The following is a 17,447-nucleotide window of genomic DNA, read 5'->3' as shown; positions in this document are numbered from 1 at the left end:
GTATTTTGCTGATAAAGCTGTGTATTTGTACTCCCAGGAAATACAGTCTGTATCCATTGTGACTCCAGAATTATTATCAAAACCATGGATTAAATCATGGAATGTCCTTCAATCTGGAGATTACAAGTCTTTCTCAGAAGTGAAATCTACTTCTTCCTAATAGTAAAGTGTGGCATTAAAATAAGGTGTGAGTGACGTATTTTTCAGACTGGAAAGATCTGTAGATAGACAACCCTAAGAACAGAGTTTCTTCAAGTTTCATGTCTTCATGTTTCCCTGTAGGCCTCAGAGCTGCAGAAAATGGAAATCAAATTTGCCACATTTAATTCCCCTAGAACAGTTCGAAAGAAACTATGCTTCATGTCCTAGCCTAATGAGATGGTATTTATACTGTGTTCATACAGCAGGTGATTAAATTGGTCTTTTTTTTTTTCTCATTTAGAAATGCTCATATTTGTCTGCCTGTCTTATTACCCATCTGTTCAAGAGGAAATTATACATGATGACAGACTATAAATTACTTTGCCTTAATAATAAATAACCAAAGGGAGAGGTGAAATTTTTAACCTTAGTTTAAAAGAAATGCAGGGAAATTCAGCAACAAGAATATTGTATAAGCTTAAAAGGCCTCACTCGAATATGTACCAAGGACTCTGTTTTACTATATTAATAATTCATTATGGAAACAGAATTTATTAGTCAGATTAAAGAAAAAAAGAATTTGTCATTTCTGGGCACTGTTCCAATTTATGAATGTGAATGGACTTAGCTGATTGGTGGAAATTGCCTGTGTTTTTTTCAGGCATACACATTCATGGCTTATTTACTCCGTATATTCTAGTTTTTTTTTTTTTTTTTAAATTTATAATAGTGTTATTACGATTCTACTTGAGTAGCAGTATACCACTGTGGTTAAGAGAGATCTGGATTTGGAGTCGAACACCTACAGATCAAGGCTGCCTAGTTTAGAGTCCTGGCTCCATCGTTGACTACCCATCACCACGTAACTCCCTATGTAACCCTGGTTCCATCATTTACTAGCTGTGTAACCCACAGGCCTAAGTCTCTGTACAGTGAGAGTATAGGAGTTCTCTTCTTGCAGGAATTCCATGATGACTAAAGGAATTAATACGCAAGATCAGAATAGGTACTGAAACAAAATGCATTAAATGTTAGCTGTTGCTGTCATTAGTCAAGTCTTGGTTCAGTCAAATGCTGTGTTTGTTTTTGGTTCCCCATCCACACAGTGGGACTAATAACACTTAACCTTACTGGGTTCTAGGAGCAATAAAATGAGCTGACGAAGTTTACAGTAATTGAAGTTTATGCATAATTGACCAGCAACATATGTCAGCTGTTACTACTAGTACTACTACTACTACTACCCATTCCTGTTCTTTTTTTTAAGATTCATTTATTTATTTATTTGGCCCACAGACATCACAAGTAGGCAGAGAGGCAGGCAGAGAGAGAGGAGGAAGCAGGCTCCCCGCCTAGCAGAGAGCCCGATGTGGGGCTCTGTCCCAGGACCCTGGAATTATGACCTGAGCCGAAGGCAGAGGCTTTAACCCATTGAGCCACCCAGGCACCCCTCCCCATTCCTGTTCTTTACAAGAGTAAAACAATTTAATCTAGGAGACTAAGCACATGGAATGACTGTTCTTTTTAATTATGATTTCTTAGCTACACTTTAGGAAGGTTTCTCTTTTCAGTCAACGCCAGATTTAGCCACCTACCTCTGATCAGACAAAACCACTAGGATAAATGGATATGAAGAGGAAAGATTTCTCCTTTTTTATTTTTGTATTGAGACAGGGAAAGGTCCTGTGGAGCTTGGATGCCAACCGGTTGATTTGTGTTCTTTCCTTCTCAATCTTTCTTTTGTTACTGATGTCTGTCCTCTGCCCTTTATAGATGTTCTATAGAAGGAACAACATTTTCTGGATTTCTTGGTCTTTTTGACCTGTGTCTGGGTCATTTGTACAATCACTACTTTTAATGAAATCTGTTTTCCTGAAATTCATTTCCTTTAGATTTAAGATTGTGTAAAAAAAAAACAAATAAGGAAGGGGGGCTGCTTAATGGTTCCTTCTCTACTTCCAATAAAATAGTTGTGAAAAAATGGAGCTTGAAAGCTTTGGAATCTAAAGTATATTTCATGCATAACGAATATAGATTATATCTGGGGGAGGGGATACTTTCGGAAGCATTATAATTTGCTTCTCTTTTTTGCCTTTAGGTCTATTTGTACTCTGTATTCAATTTAAGAAATTTATTTGCTAGGGTTGTGCATGGAGGCTGGGAGAAGGTGGGTGGTAGATGCCAATGAGAAGAGCAGAACTTTAAGAAGGAAGGAGGGAAAGATGAAGGGATGAGTCAGCACCCTGTGCTTGGGACTCTCTACCAGAAGGTCTGGGTGTTTCAGGAAAAACTTGCTCCAGATACCTAGAGGCTAAGTTCCTTCTTCAGTTAATGAGTAGCTATAATGACTAGCAAGCAGGAAGTCTCCTGCCTTCAATAAAACATGACACGGGAACCCGGCTGTGGCGGGGCTTGGTTGTTATCAGAGAACATAGATAACGGCCCTGAGATGATCTGAAATCAGGGGGAGCCAGGTGGATGATCAGATGGCCTGGGAAGGGCAGATCGGCGCAGCCTTTCTGCAGATGGACCTGTGCATCGGGTTACAGCTCCTGCGGGCATGTTTATCAAAACCACACGCTTTTAGAAATCCAGTAGAACTCTGCCTTTCTCTACGAAGGGAAATGGATCCAAACATTCAGACTAGATAATAATTGATTTTTTTAAAATGTCCATTTACATGCTGACTTTTTTTTTTTTAAGTTCCTATAAAAATGGTCACTGTGCTTTGGGAATAGGCAAGGCAAGTCCTACAGAATAGACCTGAGTTTCAGAAAGGGAAGCATGACTCTCGTGTGAGCTCGGCCTTAACTTACTAAGCAGAGACTGGAATTTGCTTCACCTGAGCCGCCTTCTTTCTGCAATAATGTTTCCCTACTGGTGACGTTGCAGAGCTAGAGGGCCAAGAAGGCCATTGGTCCCTGGACGTGTTTTGCTGAATGAGTCGGGAAAAAGGGCGTGATGGGGTGGGCGGCTGTGGATGTTCATCATTTCTTCTTGGGCAACTGCTTAGGGGTATTGGGAATTGGGAAGAAAACTAGCTACTTGATGTTGAACTTCAAGTGATAATCAAAGAAAAAGTATGGCTTTTGTTATCAGATGAAATCTCAACCTGAGACTCCAAATTCCTGTTCTTTCTTCCTCTTCCATTCTCTGATTTAAGATACATTTTTAAGAAAAATTTTTTTTCTCGTGGGACGCCTGGGTGGCTCAGTGAGTTAAGCCTCTGCCTTCAGCTCAGGTCATGATCCCGGGGTCCTGGGATCGAGCCCCGCATCAGCCTCTCTGCTCAGCAGGGAGCCTGCTTCCTCCTTCTCTCTCTGCCTGCCTCTCTGCCTACTTGTGATCTCTGTCTGTCAAATTAAAAAAAAAAAAAAAAAAAACTTAAAAATTTTTTTTCTCATAAATACCATTTGGACAGATCACTTTCCCCTGGGGCATGTGCAGGTTGATGGCACATTCTTCCCTGTCCCCTCCCAATTCATTTCCCAAAGATAAAAAGAATTTAAAAGTCCCATTCTATGCCCCCCCCACCACCCAGCTACTTAACACCTGTTGGGTGACTTTCTCAACAATTTAAAATAAAAGTCTCACTTCTTACCTGTTCTTAGGAGGCCCTATGCAGTGTGCTTTGGCTTGTCTCTTCATCATCATCCGTCACCGCTTTCCCTTGTTTATAGGGCTCCAAGCACATAGCCCTTCGGTTTGTTCCTCAACTGTCCTGAGCTCTTGCCTGTGTCCAGATATTTGTTCTCGCTCTTTTCCTCCACTTGAGCTGCTCTTCCCCAGCCAGGGCTTTGCTTCCTCTTTGTCCAGCTTGAGACAACTGCTCAGATGTTGCCCTAATACACCTTTCTCAGCGAGCTAATCGAAAGCAACGCTCTCAATATTTTACCTCCTTTCTCTAGGACCAATTGGTTATAATGATTACATACATTTGTAATTGTTACAATACTGCAATTGTATGTGATTTTATATATAATACATATGTATCCTATATATGCTACATGCATATGATATATCCTACAAAATACAGATACTATACAATGTATATGAATATGCATATATAGTGTATAATCTGACATATACTGTACATAAATTTAATATATATAATTGTAGCATATATATTAATGATAAATAGATACATATTTTATTTATTTGTTTTTAAAATTCCCGCCTCTCTGTTGTTTCCATACCTCACTAAAATGTAAGTTGCATTAGGGTGATAACCCTGTGACATCGTGTTTCGCATCTAAGATAATACCTGACAGAGGATACTTTAAATATGTGAAGAGTGAGGGAATGAACTTCAGCTCCTACATGGTACCTAAAACATGGCAGTGACGCACACACAAATAGCCCTGGAGGGTCTGCAGGGGAGCTGTCCCTGAAGGATATGGGAAAGGCCTTGGAGAAGGGCATTGTTGCCCAAGAGAAGGGAGGCACAAGTATAGTGATTATAACAATAACGGTTGCTAACTACTGGCAGGTCTTGTAATCACTTTAAGGTATTCACTCACTTAACAATATTCACTTATTACCTCTGGGAATAAAATGGGCTCTTCAACTAGCAATCCTAGCTGCTAAGCCCCAGGCTGCTGTCCCCTGGGTGGGCTCTGAAGGTGTAGGTCACAGTCATTCTATGCAACTGTATCTACCTAGCAGGGAGCACTTCCATTACCATTAACATTTTCTTTTCCTGGATAGAAACAGACTGCTGAAGACCGTCAATGTGGAAAGGGCCAGTGTGTTGTGATGAGCAGATTAATTTTTGAAAGCACCAAGACAAGGCTTTTGTTTTGCTTGGTGCTGTCCTGCCTTCCAGCCTTTTCATGTTCTCTTTGACAGGTCAGTTTGGCTCCTCCGTGGCCTCATACTTCCTCTTCTTGAGATGGATGTATGGGGTAAACATGGTTCTCTTCATCCTGACGTTCAGCCTCATCATGTTGCCAGAGGTAAGAATTGGACTTTCCATCTACCCAAAAAAAAAAAAATAAAAAGCTAAAATGTGATCACCGTCCTAGAAAATTTCTTCTCTCTTTTGAAGAATAGCACTATTAACTGGCCGATACCCGCTCTTGAAGTCCTAGTGATTGCAACAAGGTTCATCTTCAAAATGGTACCCATGGGCCAAAGATCCTAATCCTTGCTCCAGAGGGTAGATGAGCCTCCTGAAATCATACGTAAAATGCCATGTGAATGTTTAAACGTACATTTTTATGTGGAATGGCTCATGGTTTCTATCAGATTCCCAAGATGGTCTCTGTGCTCAAATGTTAATTGCTCAAAAGGAAGGCTTTCACACCTTGTGAATTGTATTTATTTTGCCAAGTTTGCTTTGAAAAACATCTTAGTGCAACTCAGGACATTTAGCTTTTATATCTGAAGAAACACAAAGTGAGCAATTTTTTTCCGGATGTAAAATGAGATAAACCAGCCCTCCCCCCTCCCAACCCACGCACATGTACGCATACACAGTAGGGTAGGGGTCTTTTAGGATCAAGGGCAGGGAGGAGAGGAAAACAGATGGTGCTTCCAGACTGAAGAAGAAGGCAAAGCCCTGAGTTAAAAGGGGGCATGAGGGGTGGTGGGAAGAGTCCATCAACTAAGGCCAAGAAGCAAGACTGCGGTTGGAGCCTTTATCCATAAGAAGTTAAAGGACTCTGACCACTGGATGCTTACTTGTACAAAAGGCAGGTTAGGCTTTACTCAAGCTACAAAGGGTCTTTTCAGGTACCATTATTTCAAAGCCAGTTTGTTCAGAACAGCATTGCCCACAGCCAAAACTAAGTGTTTTGAGGGACTTGTTATCCTCACGGTTTTGAATCAGGGCCAGTTTCTGTATCAGGCCTCCCCACGGGTATAATTCCTAACATTCATGACAAGTTTTAGCTTTTAACAGCGCAAAACCACTTTCACTTCTTTTATTTCCTGAGCCTCACAACAAATTCACAATGTAGACTATAGAAGAGTTTTCTTTCCCCATTTACAACTGTGGAAACAGAGTCACACATTGCTTATTGGGCTTAACTCGTATCCCAGAGTGAGGTTTTTTTTTTTAATGCTGTTCTGGGTGTAGTACCATGATTGCACCCTTCGTCCCAAGATTTTGCAACCTAATCCATTAGTTTTAGAATCCCTGAAGTAATTCAGAAGGTTCTAGGGCTAGGAGACCGTGGACGCAGATCAGAAGTCCTGTAGAGTTCATCTCTCAAGTGAAAACTTCAGACAGTGAGGCAGAATGCATGTCATCACCTTCAAATTAACACCAGCTTTCTTTCTGGCCACCTCTCTAAGGAACCCTGAAACTCCTTCACTGGCTATCATGACGCCCCGTAGTGTCAGACTCAGGGTCTCTGAAGTTCTGTGAGCCACGCTTGCTCATTCCCCTACACCGCACAGCCGCCATGGAAATGGAAGGTTGTGGCTGGTGTGCTCCACCTCTAGGAGATTACAGAATGCCTGAGAGAGAGGGCAGGGAGCCAGTCTGTGTCCGATGGGATATAGTCCTAGACCGAAGAAGCGTATTGTCTTTTGGATGCTGTCTTAGAGGTTTGTGTAAGGTGCTGAGAGGGATCCTGTTTTCCAGGCAATGGTTCCCAGCTCCAGCAAAAGAACAAAGGAGGACGTGCTAGCTTTGCAGCAACACCAGAGGCCAAGGCTGGTCGCTTTCCCAGAGCTCAAAGCTCCATTTTGCCTCTGCTTGCTCCCACCAGCCTGGTTCAGCATACCTTCTAGGCAGATGCCCTTTTGCCCAAAGTTCCTGTGTCGCTGGGCAAGCCTGAGACCTTAATCTTCTTTGTCCTTTGCGGCCCCCGACTTCGGGGTGAGACAGCATGGACAGGGCCCACCTTCTGCTCCGCTCAATCCTAGGAAGCCTAGAAGCTTCCATGAAACCCGTGCCTCTTGTGCGGAGGGTAGGAGGAGGGGTTGATTTCCAGCCCTTGCGCAGGCAGGCTTGGCACCCAGGCTTCCAGCCACATTCAGCCTCCACCTCCAGCCCAGGGGAAGGAAAGTTTTCATGTCACACAAGAAGTGGCATCTGCCCCACGGCTAGAGGGCTGCTTTCTCCAGTTCTCACCAAGACACCTGCTGGAGCCCTGTTCTTGCTCTCTCCCCTGTTGGCTCTGCCTCTAATAACTCTAATAACTCCTCTTTGAGTCTGGTACCATCAGATGAGGGCAGTAAACCTGAATTAGTGGTAAAGCAAATATAATGAGGGTGCAGTCTTTCCTCCTGTTTGACACCCTTAAACTGATGAGCGATTCCCTTGAGTCTCTCTTCCTTAACATGAAGGACAGAATCTCCCTCCCCCTCCACCCCTAGGAAGTAGCCCCATAGGAAGATGTGGGTAGTATGTGTTTTTTGTTGTTGTTGTGTTGTTGTTGTTTTGAACACTCTAGTTTCCCCAGAGGCCTCTGTTCTCCTCTCCAGGCCTCCCCTTAAGAAAGACCAGTTTGGCGGGGGTGGTGGGTAGTGGGGCTTCTCAGCAAGCCTCTGGGCAATGTGGTTGGCCAACTGCTGGTGGTCCACTGAGCTCAGCATGCAGAGCTCTTAGCACTGCCTTTGTTCTTCACTCTGGATTTAGTAGTCGATTCCCAGAAAAGGGGACCCCACGTGGAGACCCACAGAGTCGCCATGAAAATGTGTAAGAAGTGCTTTTAAACAAAACCATTTGTGATCACATGTGTGGCTCAGACTTTGTTTCCAATTATTAACTGCCTTCTTTGCTTCTCTGTATAGTACCTCTGGGGTTTGCCATATGGCAGTTTACCTAGGAAGACAGTTCCCAGAGCTGAAGAGGCATCTGCGGCTAACTTTGGTGTGTTGTACGACTTCAACGTAAGTGTCTGCACACAGCTGTGGTGGTGGGAGGGTGGATTTTTGCTAACTCTCTGAAACCCCATGGCCGCCTCTTCTGGCCTGGTTGAACGTCTAGAGAGGTATGTCCCTGCCCCTGCTAAAACAAACAAACAAACTAAAAAGCAGGAAAGGATGGAAGGAAAGGACAGGGAGGTAGGAAGGCAGGGAGTGAGGGCTGGGAGAGAGAGAAAGGATTGGCTTAAGAATATGATAACATGATTTGGGACACCTGGGTGGCTCAGTGGTTTAAGCCTCTGCCTTCGGCTCAGGTCATGATCTCAGGGTCCTGGGATCGAGCCCCACATCGGGCTCTCTGCTCAGCGGGGAGCCTGCTTCCCCCTGCCTCTCTGCCTACTTGTGATCTCTCTCTGTCTATCAAATAGATAAATAAAAATCTTTAAAATAAAAAAAAAAAGAATATGATAACATGATTAAATGGGAATATAGACTGAACGAAGGTGAACTCAAAGATCAGAGTCTTGAAACAAATACCTTTATCTCTGGCTTTGGAAAAAGAACAAAGGGAGAGTTTGCAAATGTGCCTTTTGAAAAATCTTGTAGGACTCTTAGGGAATTAGAGCTTTAACATTTTGTATTAACCTCTTTGTTTCCTAAACAAATCAATTTAGTGTTACTGAATAGTTAGTACTATTCAGTAATTATTCAAGAAATAAAGCTAGATATTAAATACTAAATAGTACTGGATTCTAACTTCTAAATGATACTAGAATGAGTACCCTCGCTTGTGGTACCCGTATGAGCATTACCTGATTGTAGTACAAGGATAGTAGTACTCTTTGAGCTGCCCTGGGTGGGGATTATTGTTACGGCAGAGACTCATTTTTGCCCATTGAAAAATTACTTCGGAGTCTGATTCAAGTCTGTGGCAGCTCCTCAGTTCCACACATTCTCTTTCAAAATAGCAACCAGATCAGAGATGTTTGAAAGTGTAGGGGATAAGAAAGTAGCAAGGTGGGAATTGGGGAATTGATAATTCAAGGAATTTTTGCAGAGTCGCAAATGAGAATAAGATTTTATGAAGCCTGGGGAATAAAAGAAGAAGAGAAAAACTAATAAACACTCTTCATGGCCATAGTATTGATAGGTTTATTTCACAGATGTTTTGAATTCTACCCTCAAGCCCCCTAAATTCTGAGCTTCCTAAAGACGGGATCATACCCGTTACACGTTCTTTGAAGCTCTTATATGATACTCAGCCAACAGAGGCTTCATGAATCTTATTGACTGACAATACTGAGTAAGGGGAGGATTTGTAGAGCCTTGAGATAAGAGCCATAGAAATTAATTTATGTGAACAATTCCAGAAAATGTAAACTTCAGGGAAGGTTCCCGGTCTCTGACTAAGCCAGGCAAGCTAGAGAATGAGCAGAAGGCATGATGTCAGCCCCATCTTTGTGGCTCTTGGAATCTCCAGTCATCCCTGATAGTTCACTTTTCATTTAAATTCAACATTAGTTTATTGAATGTAAACACGCACTGGTTTTACAAAGATACAGGTGACATGATTCTTGACCTCAAGACACTCATGATGGTAGAAGATAGTCAACTAGAATGCCACATGTTATATGGTACGTTAGCAAAATAGACAAAAAGAAAAGGACACAGGGGAGCCCTGAGTTAGGGGCTGTTAATTTTGCCTGCAAAGGTCTAGGATTTGTGAAGGATATGACCTCTGAGTTAGATTTTACTTATCATTTATTTCTCCTTTCTGTTACCCCCCATACATCTCTCTCTTTCCCTCCCTCCCCTCTCTCTAAATTTCAAATAATTTTTTACCAACGCTCACCTGAAACTGCTTTTACATCTCATTCGCTTCTTATTCGCAAGGTAATAAACTTCCAGTCTGGTTAATAAGAACAAGAACTAATAATATCATTGGCATTTTCTGATGTTTGAGTCTAACTAGAGAAAAGAAGAACTGAAAGGATGGACAAAAGTTTTATTTATTTATTTGTAAATATTTATTTCATGAGGTTTAAGCACTTAGAAATTTGTCAACTAACCGAAATAAAAAAGTTGGGGGGCAAAGTCCATTAGGGATTTGAGAGATATTAGTCAGCTGAGGAAAGCAAAGAGGAAGGTGGCTCTAGGGGCAAACCAGAGGCCCTAACAGGTAGATACAGGAGGCCCTAACAGGTAGATACAGGAGGAGGCCAGGAGAGAGGGCTTGGGCAATAAATGGGCTCACCAGGATTTTTATTACTGCTTTTGAGAGCTCGCTCATGTTCAGTTTGGTGAACTACTTGCAGGTAGGTAGAGGAAGGCACAGGAGCTGGAGTAGTCTGGGATACTCATTTCCCTTCATAATTCCAGGCCTGCCTAAAAACAGTTGTAAAGCAACAAGAGAATATAAATGGTCAGGAAAAAAAAATAAAGTCATCAAAGTGGTATTATTCATTTTATAGCATTTCTTAATTTTTTTGCATACTGTAACCACTCAATTATTTGGCCTGTATCATAACATAAGAGATTTTTAGACATAGGATTGCTTTTAGAGTTCTTCCATCCCATGTTTCACATTATAAAATGAGGGAAATTTTGAGTCCCAGAAGCATGTTCAGGGTCTTCTAGCTATCGAGTGGCTCCTAATCTAGTATTCTTTCTATGCCTAGTATTCTATCAATAATTGTGTTGCATTGATTTCCAACAGCATTCTCACTGACTTTCCAGAACACAGACCGACTCCCTTCAGTGTCATAGCTATCTCAGTGGGGAGAGGGAGTTGAAACAGATCCAGTCTTCACCTTTCATAATAAACACACAATTTACAAATTAGCTTCTCAAGTAGAATGATGGTAGGTTCAGTATTTACTCTTGCCCAAGGTCTTTACTTGGTCCTCTGAACAATGACCTCATAGAGGTGCCCACCCTGTATTGTAAGATGATCTAACCGGACAGCACAGAATTCTCTTGTGGCATCATGGAAGAAATCATTTACTGGGTATCCTTGAGCTCCCTAAAAACAGAATTCTGCACTTCCGGAGAGCCAGAGATGCCAGGGGAAAAGACATGTTTCAGGCCTGGGGCAGAGCTAACAAGTGCCCGAACAGTCTAATTAAACCATGGGTTGGTTTGTTGCATCCAAGAAGGTTAACATACTGGCTCAGCTAAGCAATGCTATCTAGATGTAGGTGAAGAGAAGCAGAAAAGGAGTTATAGAACACTGTGAAAGAGATGCAAGCATGACCTCTTGTGGCAGAGGAACTTATATGATGTGAAGTGTCCGAAAACATTTGAGGTGGAGGCTGGGAGGTGGAGTCTCCTCTTGGAGACTCGGGACTTCTCTCTGGACAGCTCCCACAGCCCCCAAAGTATCTCTCTGGAGCTCAGTGCTCTGTCATTTGTAAATACATGTCACAACTTGGGGCACCTGGGTGGCTCAGTCCGTTAAGCGTCTGCCTTCAGCTCAGGTCATGATCCCAGGGTCTTGGGATCGAGCCCTGCATTGGGCTCCCTGCTCAGTGGGGAGTCTGCTTCTCCCTCTGCACCAACTTGTGCTTGCTCTTTCTCTCGCTCTCAAATGGATAAATAAAATCTTAAAAAAAAAACCCACATGTCATAACTCATCAAAATTCCCTTTAATTAATAGTAGACAAATGGCGTTTGATATTGGCTAGGTTAGCCAGTCGTATGGCCGCTCAAAGTCACGGTCTACCAAGCACCGTATTTTTGATCCTGTTTTTGAGTACCTCCTGATGGGGCTTACTAATCTGGAGGAAAACATAGTTCATTAAAATAGTAAATAGGGCGATTGTCTAGTATGTGTGCTGTGAACTGAATTGGCAGAGATGGTATTATTTGAAGTAGTAGAATTGGAAGAACAAGTTCAGGTCAGAAGAAGAGGATGTCTTCGTTGGCAAATACTTGGAGACACAAAATGACGTATGAATGATAAGGAAAAAAAGGCTATGGTTTTGATGTTCTTGTGAGCGAGAGGGAGGAGCTGAGGTGGTATTTGGAAGCAGCTTGAGCTGACATCAGACGGTGAGATCATTTGGGTAAAGATTTGAGTCGTGAATAAAGGGAAATGCACTCAGTTTTCCAGCTTGTGAACATCTTGTACATTGCGTGTGGATAAATGGTGAGTGAACTTTGCCTCCCCTTTCCTGCCGGTCAGCATAGATGTTGGCGGGAGGAAGCCCTAGAAGGGACAGAAGAGGACAGTTAACGCCTATCGTGTTAAGTGAGCACATACATTAAATTTCATCTTCATAGCAGCCCTTCCGAATGAAGATCAATAATTTTTTTTTTAAACATCCTATAGGCTGTTTAGTTTTTTTTTTTTTTTAAGATTTTATTTATTTATTTCACAGAGATCTCAAGTGGGCAGAGAGGCAGGCAGAGAGAGGAGGAAGCAGGCTCCCTGCTGAGCAGAGAGCCAGCCCAATGCGGGCCTCAATCCCAGGACCCTGGGATCATGACCTGAGCCGAAGGCAGAGGCTTTAACCCACTGAGCCACCCAGGCGCCTCATGAAGATCAATAATCTTCTTATAGGGGTGCCTGGGTGGCTCAGTTGGTTGCACATCCGGCTCTTGATTTCTGCTGAAGTCATGATCTTGGGGTCCCAGAATGGGCCCTGCGTTGGGCTCCACACTCAGCGCAGGCTCTGCTTATCCCTCCCGCTGTGTTCCCACACATCCTCACCTTCTTTCTCTCTCTCAAATAAATAAATAAAATCTTTTAAAAAAATAATCTTTTTATTTTTTAAATTATTTTAAAGATTTTATTTATTTGACAGAGAGGGAGAGTGTGCACGCAAGCTGGGGGAGGAGCAAAGGGAGAGGGAGAAGCAGGCTCCCCACTGAGCAGGAAGGCCAATGCGGGGCTCCATCCCAGGACCCCGGGATCATGACCTGAGTGAGCCAAAGGCAGAGGCTTAACCAATTGAGCCATCCAGGAGCCCCACAATCTTTTTATAGTTGAGGGAATTTGGACTCAGAGAGGTTGGTCAGTTTGCCAAACACAGCACAGGTAATTAAAGGAGGTACTGAAATTCAAGGTAAAATGGGGCTGATTTTAATGTCACGTTGAAGGTTTACTTCTAACACACCCCAAGCTGATTCTTTCTGCCCTGCTCACTTGCGCCATATATCGTCCTTGAAGTCTGTCCTCAGAGGAAACTGTCGCAGACATTCCGAATGTTTTCAAACAGCAGCTTCCTTCCTGATTTTGTCGGCAGCAACTGTTCTTCTAAATAATAATCTTCCAGAGCGACAGTGTCTCCTCGCAGACATATGTCAGTTCTCTGAAGTTCCTTCATCTCATATTGTACTGGCCACATTTAGAAGAGATATTTTTTGTGATATACATATGGAATAACATCTTTTTTAAGGGATATCTCAGTCGTTCAAATGCATCTTTATTTTCAGGGAGTACCCCCCTTTTTTACAGAGGTGTAATTGACCTACAGCATTATATTAGTTTCAGGTGTACAGCATAATGATCCAATATTTCTATATATCATGAAATGATCTCCACAATAAGACTGGTTAACATCTGTCAACATACACAGCTACAGAACTCTTCTTGTGATGAGAACTTTTAAGATTTACTGTCTTAGCAGTTTTCAAATATGCAATACAGAATTAGTAACTGTAGTCTCCATGTTCTACATTGCATTGCATCCCCATGACTTGTTTATTTTATAGCTGGAAAGCTGTACCTTATTACTTCCTTCACTCATTGTGCCCATCCCCCACCTTCTGCCTCTGGCAACCACTAGTCTGTTCTCCGTATCTATGAGCTTGTTCTTTTCTTTTTTCTTTTTCTTTCCCTTTTTTTTTTTTTTTTTAAGAGTCTACGTACAAGTGAGATTACACATTCTTTGTCTTTCTCTGTCTGACTTATTTTACTTAGCATAATGCCCAGGGTCCGTCCATACTGCTACCAGATTTCCTTCCTTTTTATGGCTGAATAATATTGCATTATACACCCCCCCACACACACACCCACCCACACACAGCCCACTTTTTTTTTTTATCCATTCATCCATTGACAGACACTTAGATTGCTTCCATATCTTGGCTATTATAAATAATGCCGCAGTGACATGGGGGTACAAATATATTTTCAAGTTACTTTTTCATTTTCTTCAGAAAAATACCCATCTGTGGAATTACTGGACCATATGGTATTTTTATTTTTAATTATTTGAGGACCCTCCCTACCATTTTCTGTAGTGACTACACCAATTTATATTACCACCCTCAGTGCACAGAGTACTTCTTTGAAGGGGCAAATACCCTTCATTTTGGGTTTCCTAAGAAATGGACATCAAGACAATATTAGCTACAGGATATGTTTTGGGGGAAAATATCTACCAACAAGAGTGGGGAGAAGGGAGCACAAGTAGGTGGGAAGAGTCTCCAGTTGGCAAAGCTAGCCTCATTCCTGTGAAGGGAGAGGATTTCAGTCTGCAGTACGGTTCTGGAAAAGGGCTTGGCCAGTCAAATGGTGAATCTCCAAGCAAAGTATGTCCATTGGAGAAACCCCATATCACTGGCTCCAGTATTTCTCATCATTCTGGATCAGGGGCCACCTGGGAGGATGTGGTCTCAGGACCAGCACATTGTGTTCCAACTGCTTGATCCAGACTGGTGGCATCTAGAGGCCGCATCCTGAATGCTCTCTGAGCAGCACACCTGTGTATTGCCAGGCTCTGAAAATGTGACTTGGTTTCTCTACTTTAGATCAGAACTGTTACTGGTGTGCTGTGCTGCTCTGACTTTGTTTCAGCAAGCTTCCAATCACCAGCATGACCTCTTTGTTTCCAGCATTGTCTCAGCCTCACTTAGGGCCAGCTTGGCGGAGACTGACGCTAGATGATAAAAAAATCTTTTTTTTTTTTTAAAGATTTTATTTATTTATTTGACAGAGATCACCAGTAGGCAGAGAGGCAGGCAGAGAGAGAGGAGGAAGCAAGCTCTCCGCGGAGCAGAGAGCCCAATGTGGGGCTCGATCCCAGGACCCTAGGATCATGACCTGAGCTGAAGGCAGAGGCTTTAACCCACTGAACCACCCAGGTGCCCCGATAAACAAACTTTGGGTTACAGCAAAAGTATGACCCCAAGCCAGACTGCTAAGCCTCTTGGGGACAAAGCTAAGCCTGTAGATTACCAAGTCCTACCCAGACATATGGCTCTTGCCTGGAATAGAGATCCTGTGATTGGAAGGGGTAAGGATCTTCTCTGTATCTGTAGTGAGACTCCCTAGAAGACTTCACTGAACAGGGTGGGTGCTGCTCAGGCATGTGGTGCTGGGACTGGTGGCAGCCAAAGGCTCTTAATCCTTGGTTCCCATATTTGCTTTACTTCCTCAATGTCCGGTACAGGTATCTCTGGTGTAATAGGCTTGTTAGGTCTGATTAAGAGAAGCAGCATCTCAAATTCCGCTCTCATAGGCCTCTTACTCTGCTACTCCTACAAGTCGATAGCTTGTGGCAGAAGAGATCCCTGGGTCTGCTTTTAGCTTTCTTGGTGTCCTTTTATTCTGTAGACTAGTGACACTGGTCCCTTAGGGTTTTCATGTCCATCCATGCTTTCTTTAATTCAGCCACCACTTCCGGTTTTCACCGTCTCCCTCAAGCTGCACCTGGCCAAACCAAAGCAGACCTTTTTTCTTTTTGCCAAACTTTAGGGTGCCTATGATCCCGATGTCACACTAGCAACACAAAAACAGCATCCCTTCTTTGGATGCGATCACAGAACCAAGTCTTCCGTTCATTAATTTAGTGAACACTCACTCTGCGTTTGTCAGATGCCAGGCAGTGTGGCAGGCGCCAAGCAAAGGTGAGCAAAACCCAACAAGGTTCTCTGCCCTCCGACACTGAAAGTCTAGCAGAGCAATCAAATAGCCACAAAAATAAATGTCACCAGGACTGTGCCAAGTACCACAGAAGAAAGGTAAACAGTATCAAGAGAACGTGTAGCAGAGAGACCTGGTGTGCAGCCTCAGAGGGAGGGAAGGAGAGCAGAAATTCTTCTGAGAATGTAGGGTTTGAGTTCAGCTCTGAGGAATCAGTCTCAGCTCCCAATTTGAGAGAGAGGAGAGGCATTCTAGAAAACGAGCCCAGCAAGTCAGAGGACCTGTCATGGGAGAAGGTTGACCTACTCAAGGCACTGACTGGAGGTTATTGAAACTAGATAAAGGGCCATCGGGGTGGATGGCCTTACAGTGGTATCAAGACATAGGGGGCCCTCTGGAATCTGGGCCCTGACTCTTTTTTTCTCAGAGCAGGTGAAAGGAATTCAGCTGAGTGGTGGGTGCGTAGCGACAATATCAAACTTGGAACTTAAAAAGGTCAATGGAACAGAGAGGAGGAAATTGGATGTGAGGACATCAAGGAAGAGTCTGTCGATATGTGAGAGCATCCCATGTCGATCAATATCAGAAAGAGGAGAGACTAAGACTTTTTTGGAAGAGCTCAGTTTGCCTGGTAGGAATTTGCTGATATGTAAATATTAGCTGCCAACCTAATAGATTAAAGGCTGAGCCATCAAGTCAGATTAGAACTTCACAGTCTATTAAATTACACCATATCCCAACAAACAAATGGCACCAGATTTTGACTCTGATATGTCTTCTGTGACAATAGATTATTTAAAGTTGCAAACACTTGAAAACAATTCAGTAAAAACTCTGTCCCACATTCCAGCATCATGGACCTCCAGTAGAGTGCTTATACACTGTACTTGAAATTAATTACATTCATTGATCTCAAATGTTTGAAAGAAAATATATGCTGTTCATGTAGAATTGAAATTTTCTGAACTTCATTTTTTTTTCAAATAGTTTATTTTTTCCACTTTTTTTTTTGTATTTTAATTTCTTCAAAAATTCCTTTAAAAATAGATAAAATGAGGTAAGGTAATTCCCAGTACGGGCTATATCCATATAACCAGGTACATCCCTTCACATATATGAATTTATGATGCTTCATTTTTCATTACTTTACAGAACTAGTAGACAGATGTAGAAGACCTGCAGTCAATTAAACAACAAAACCCCATAATACAATGCTTTTAATCTCCACCTTATGAAACAAAAGACTGTTTTTCCCATTTGGGAATAACCTATATGTAGAAGCTCATTTTATACTACTGAGAATTTCTTATTTTCTAAGACTTTTAGGCAATTAGTAGAAAAAAATTAAGGAGTTTTGGCAGCATTAGTGTTTCTCAGACACTATCTTGGTGTTTTGATTCATTAAATCCCAACATAAGATTGTTATTATCATGTTACTGTCTTGAATGATTTACTCTCTTTTATTAAAATGGGTAGCAGGAAGAAGAAAAACAGGAAAAAGGTGGTTTAGATGATAATTTGAAAGAGCTTAATCTCACTGAGGATTGCTAATGACCACCAGAAGCAATTTTTCTGTTCATTCAGTCATTCCACAAACATAAATTGAGTGTGAGATGCT

At 42.3% G+C, this 17,447-nt stretch overlaps 1 protein-coding gene across 1 annotated transcript in view; it reads left to right on the top strand.

Moving 5' to 3' along the window:
- The window catches only part of TMC1 (transmembrane channel like 1), a 382,443-nt gene that overhangs the window by 314,578 nt on the left and 50,418 nt on the right, over nucleotides 1–17,447 (top strand). The window contains exons 13-14 of the mRNA XM_032306873.1: nucleotides 4,990–5,096; nucleotides 7,885–7,983. Of these exons, the coding sequence (XP_032162764.1) occupies nucleotides 4,990–5,096; nucleotides 7,885–7,983 (206 nt within the window). The remainder of the gene's footprint in view (nucleotides 1–4,989; nucleotides 5,097–7,884; nucleotides 7,984–17,447) is intronic.

Source organism: Mustela erminea, chromosome 12, assembly GCF_009829155.1.
Source record: "Mustela erminea isolate mMusErm1 chromosome 12, mMusErm1.Pri, whole genome shotgun sequence".
In the NCBI taxonomy this organism is placed as follows: domain Eukaryota; kingdom Metazoa; phylum Chordata; class Mammalia; order Carnivora; family Mustelidae; genus Mustela; species Mustela erminea.
The sequence above is the reverse complement of the archived record's forward strand: the minus strand, read 5'-3'. Positions and strand labels throughout refer to the sequence as shown.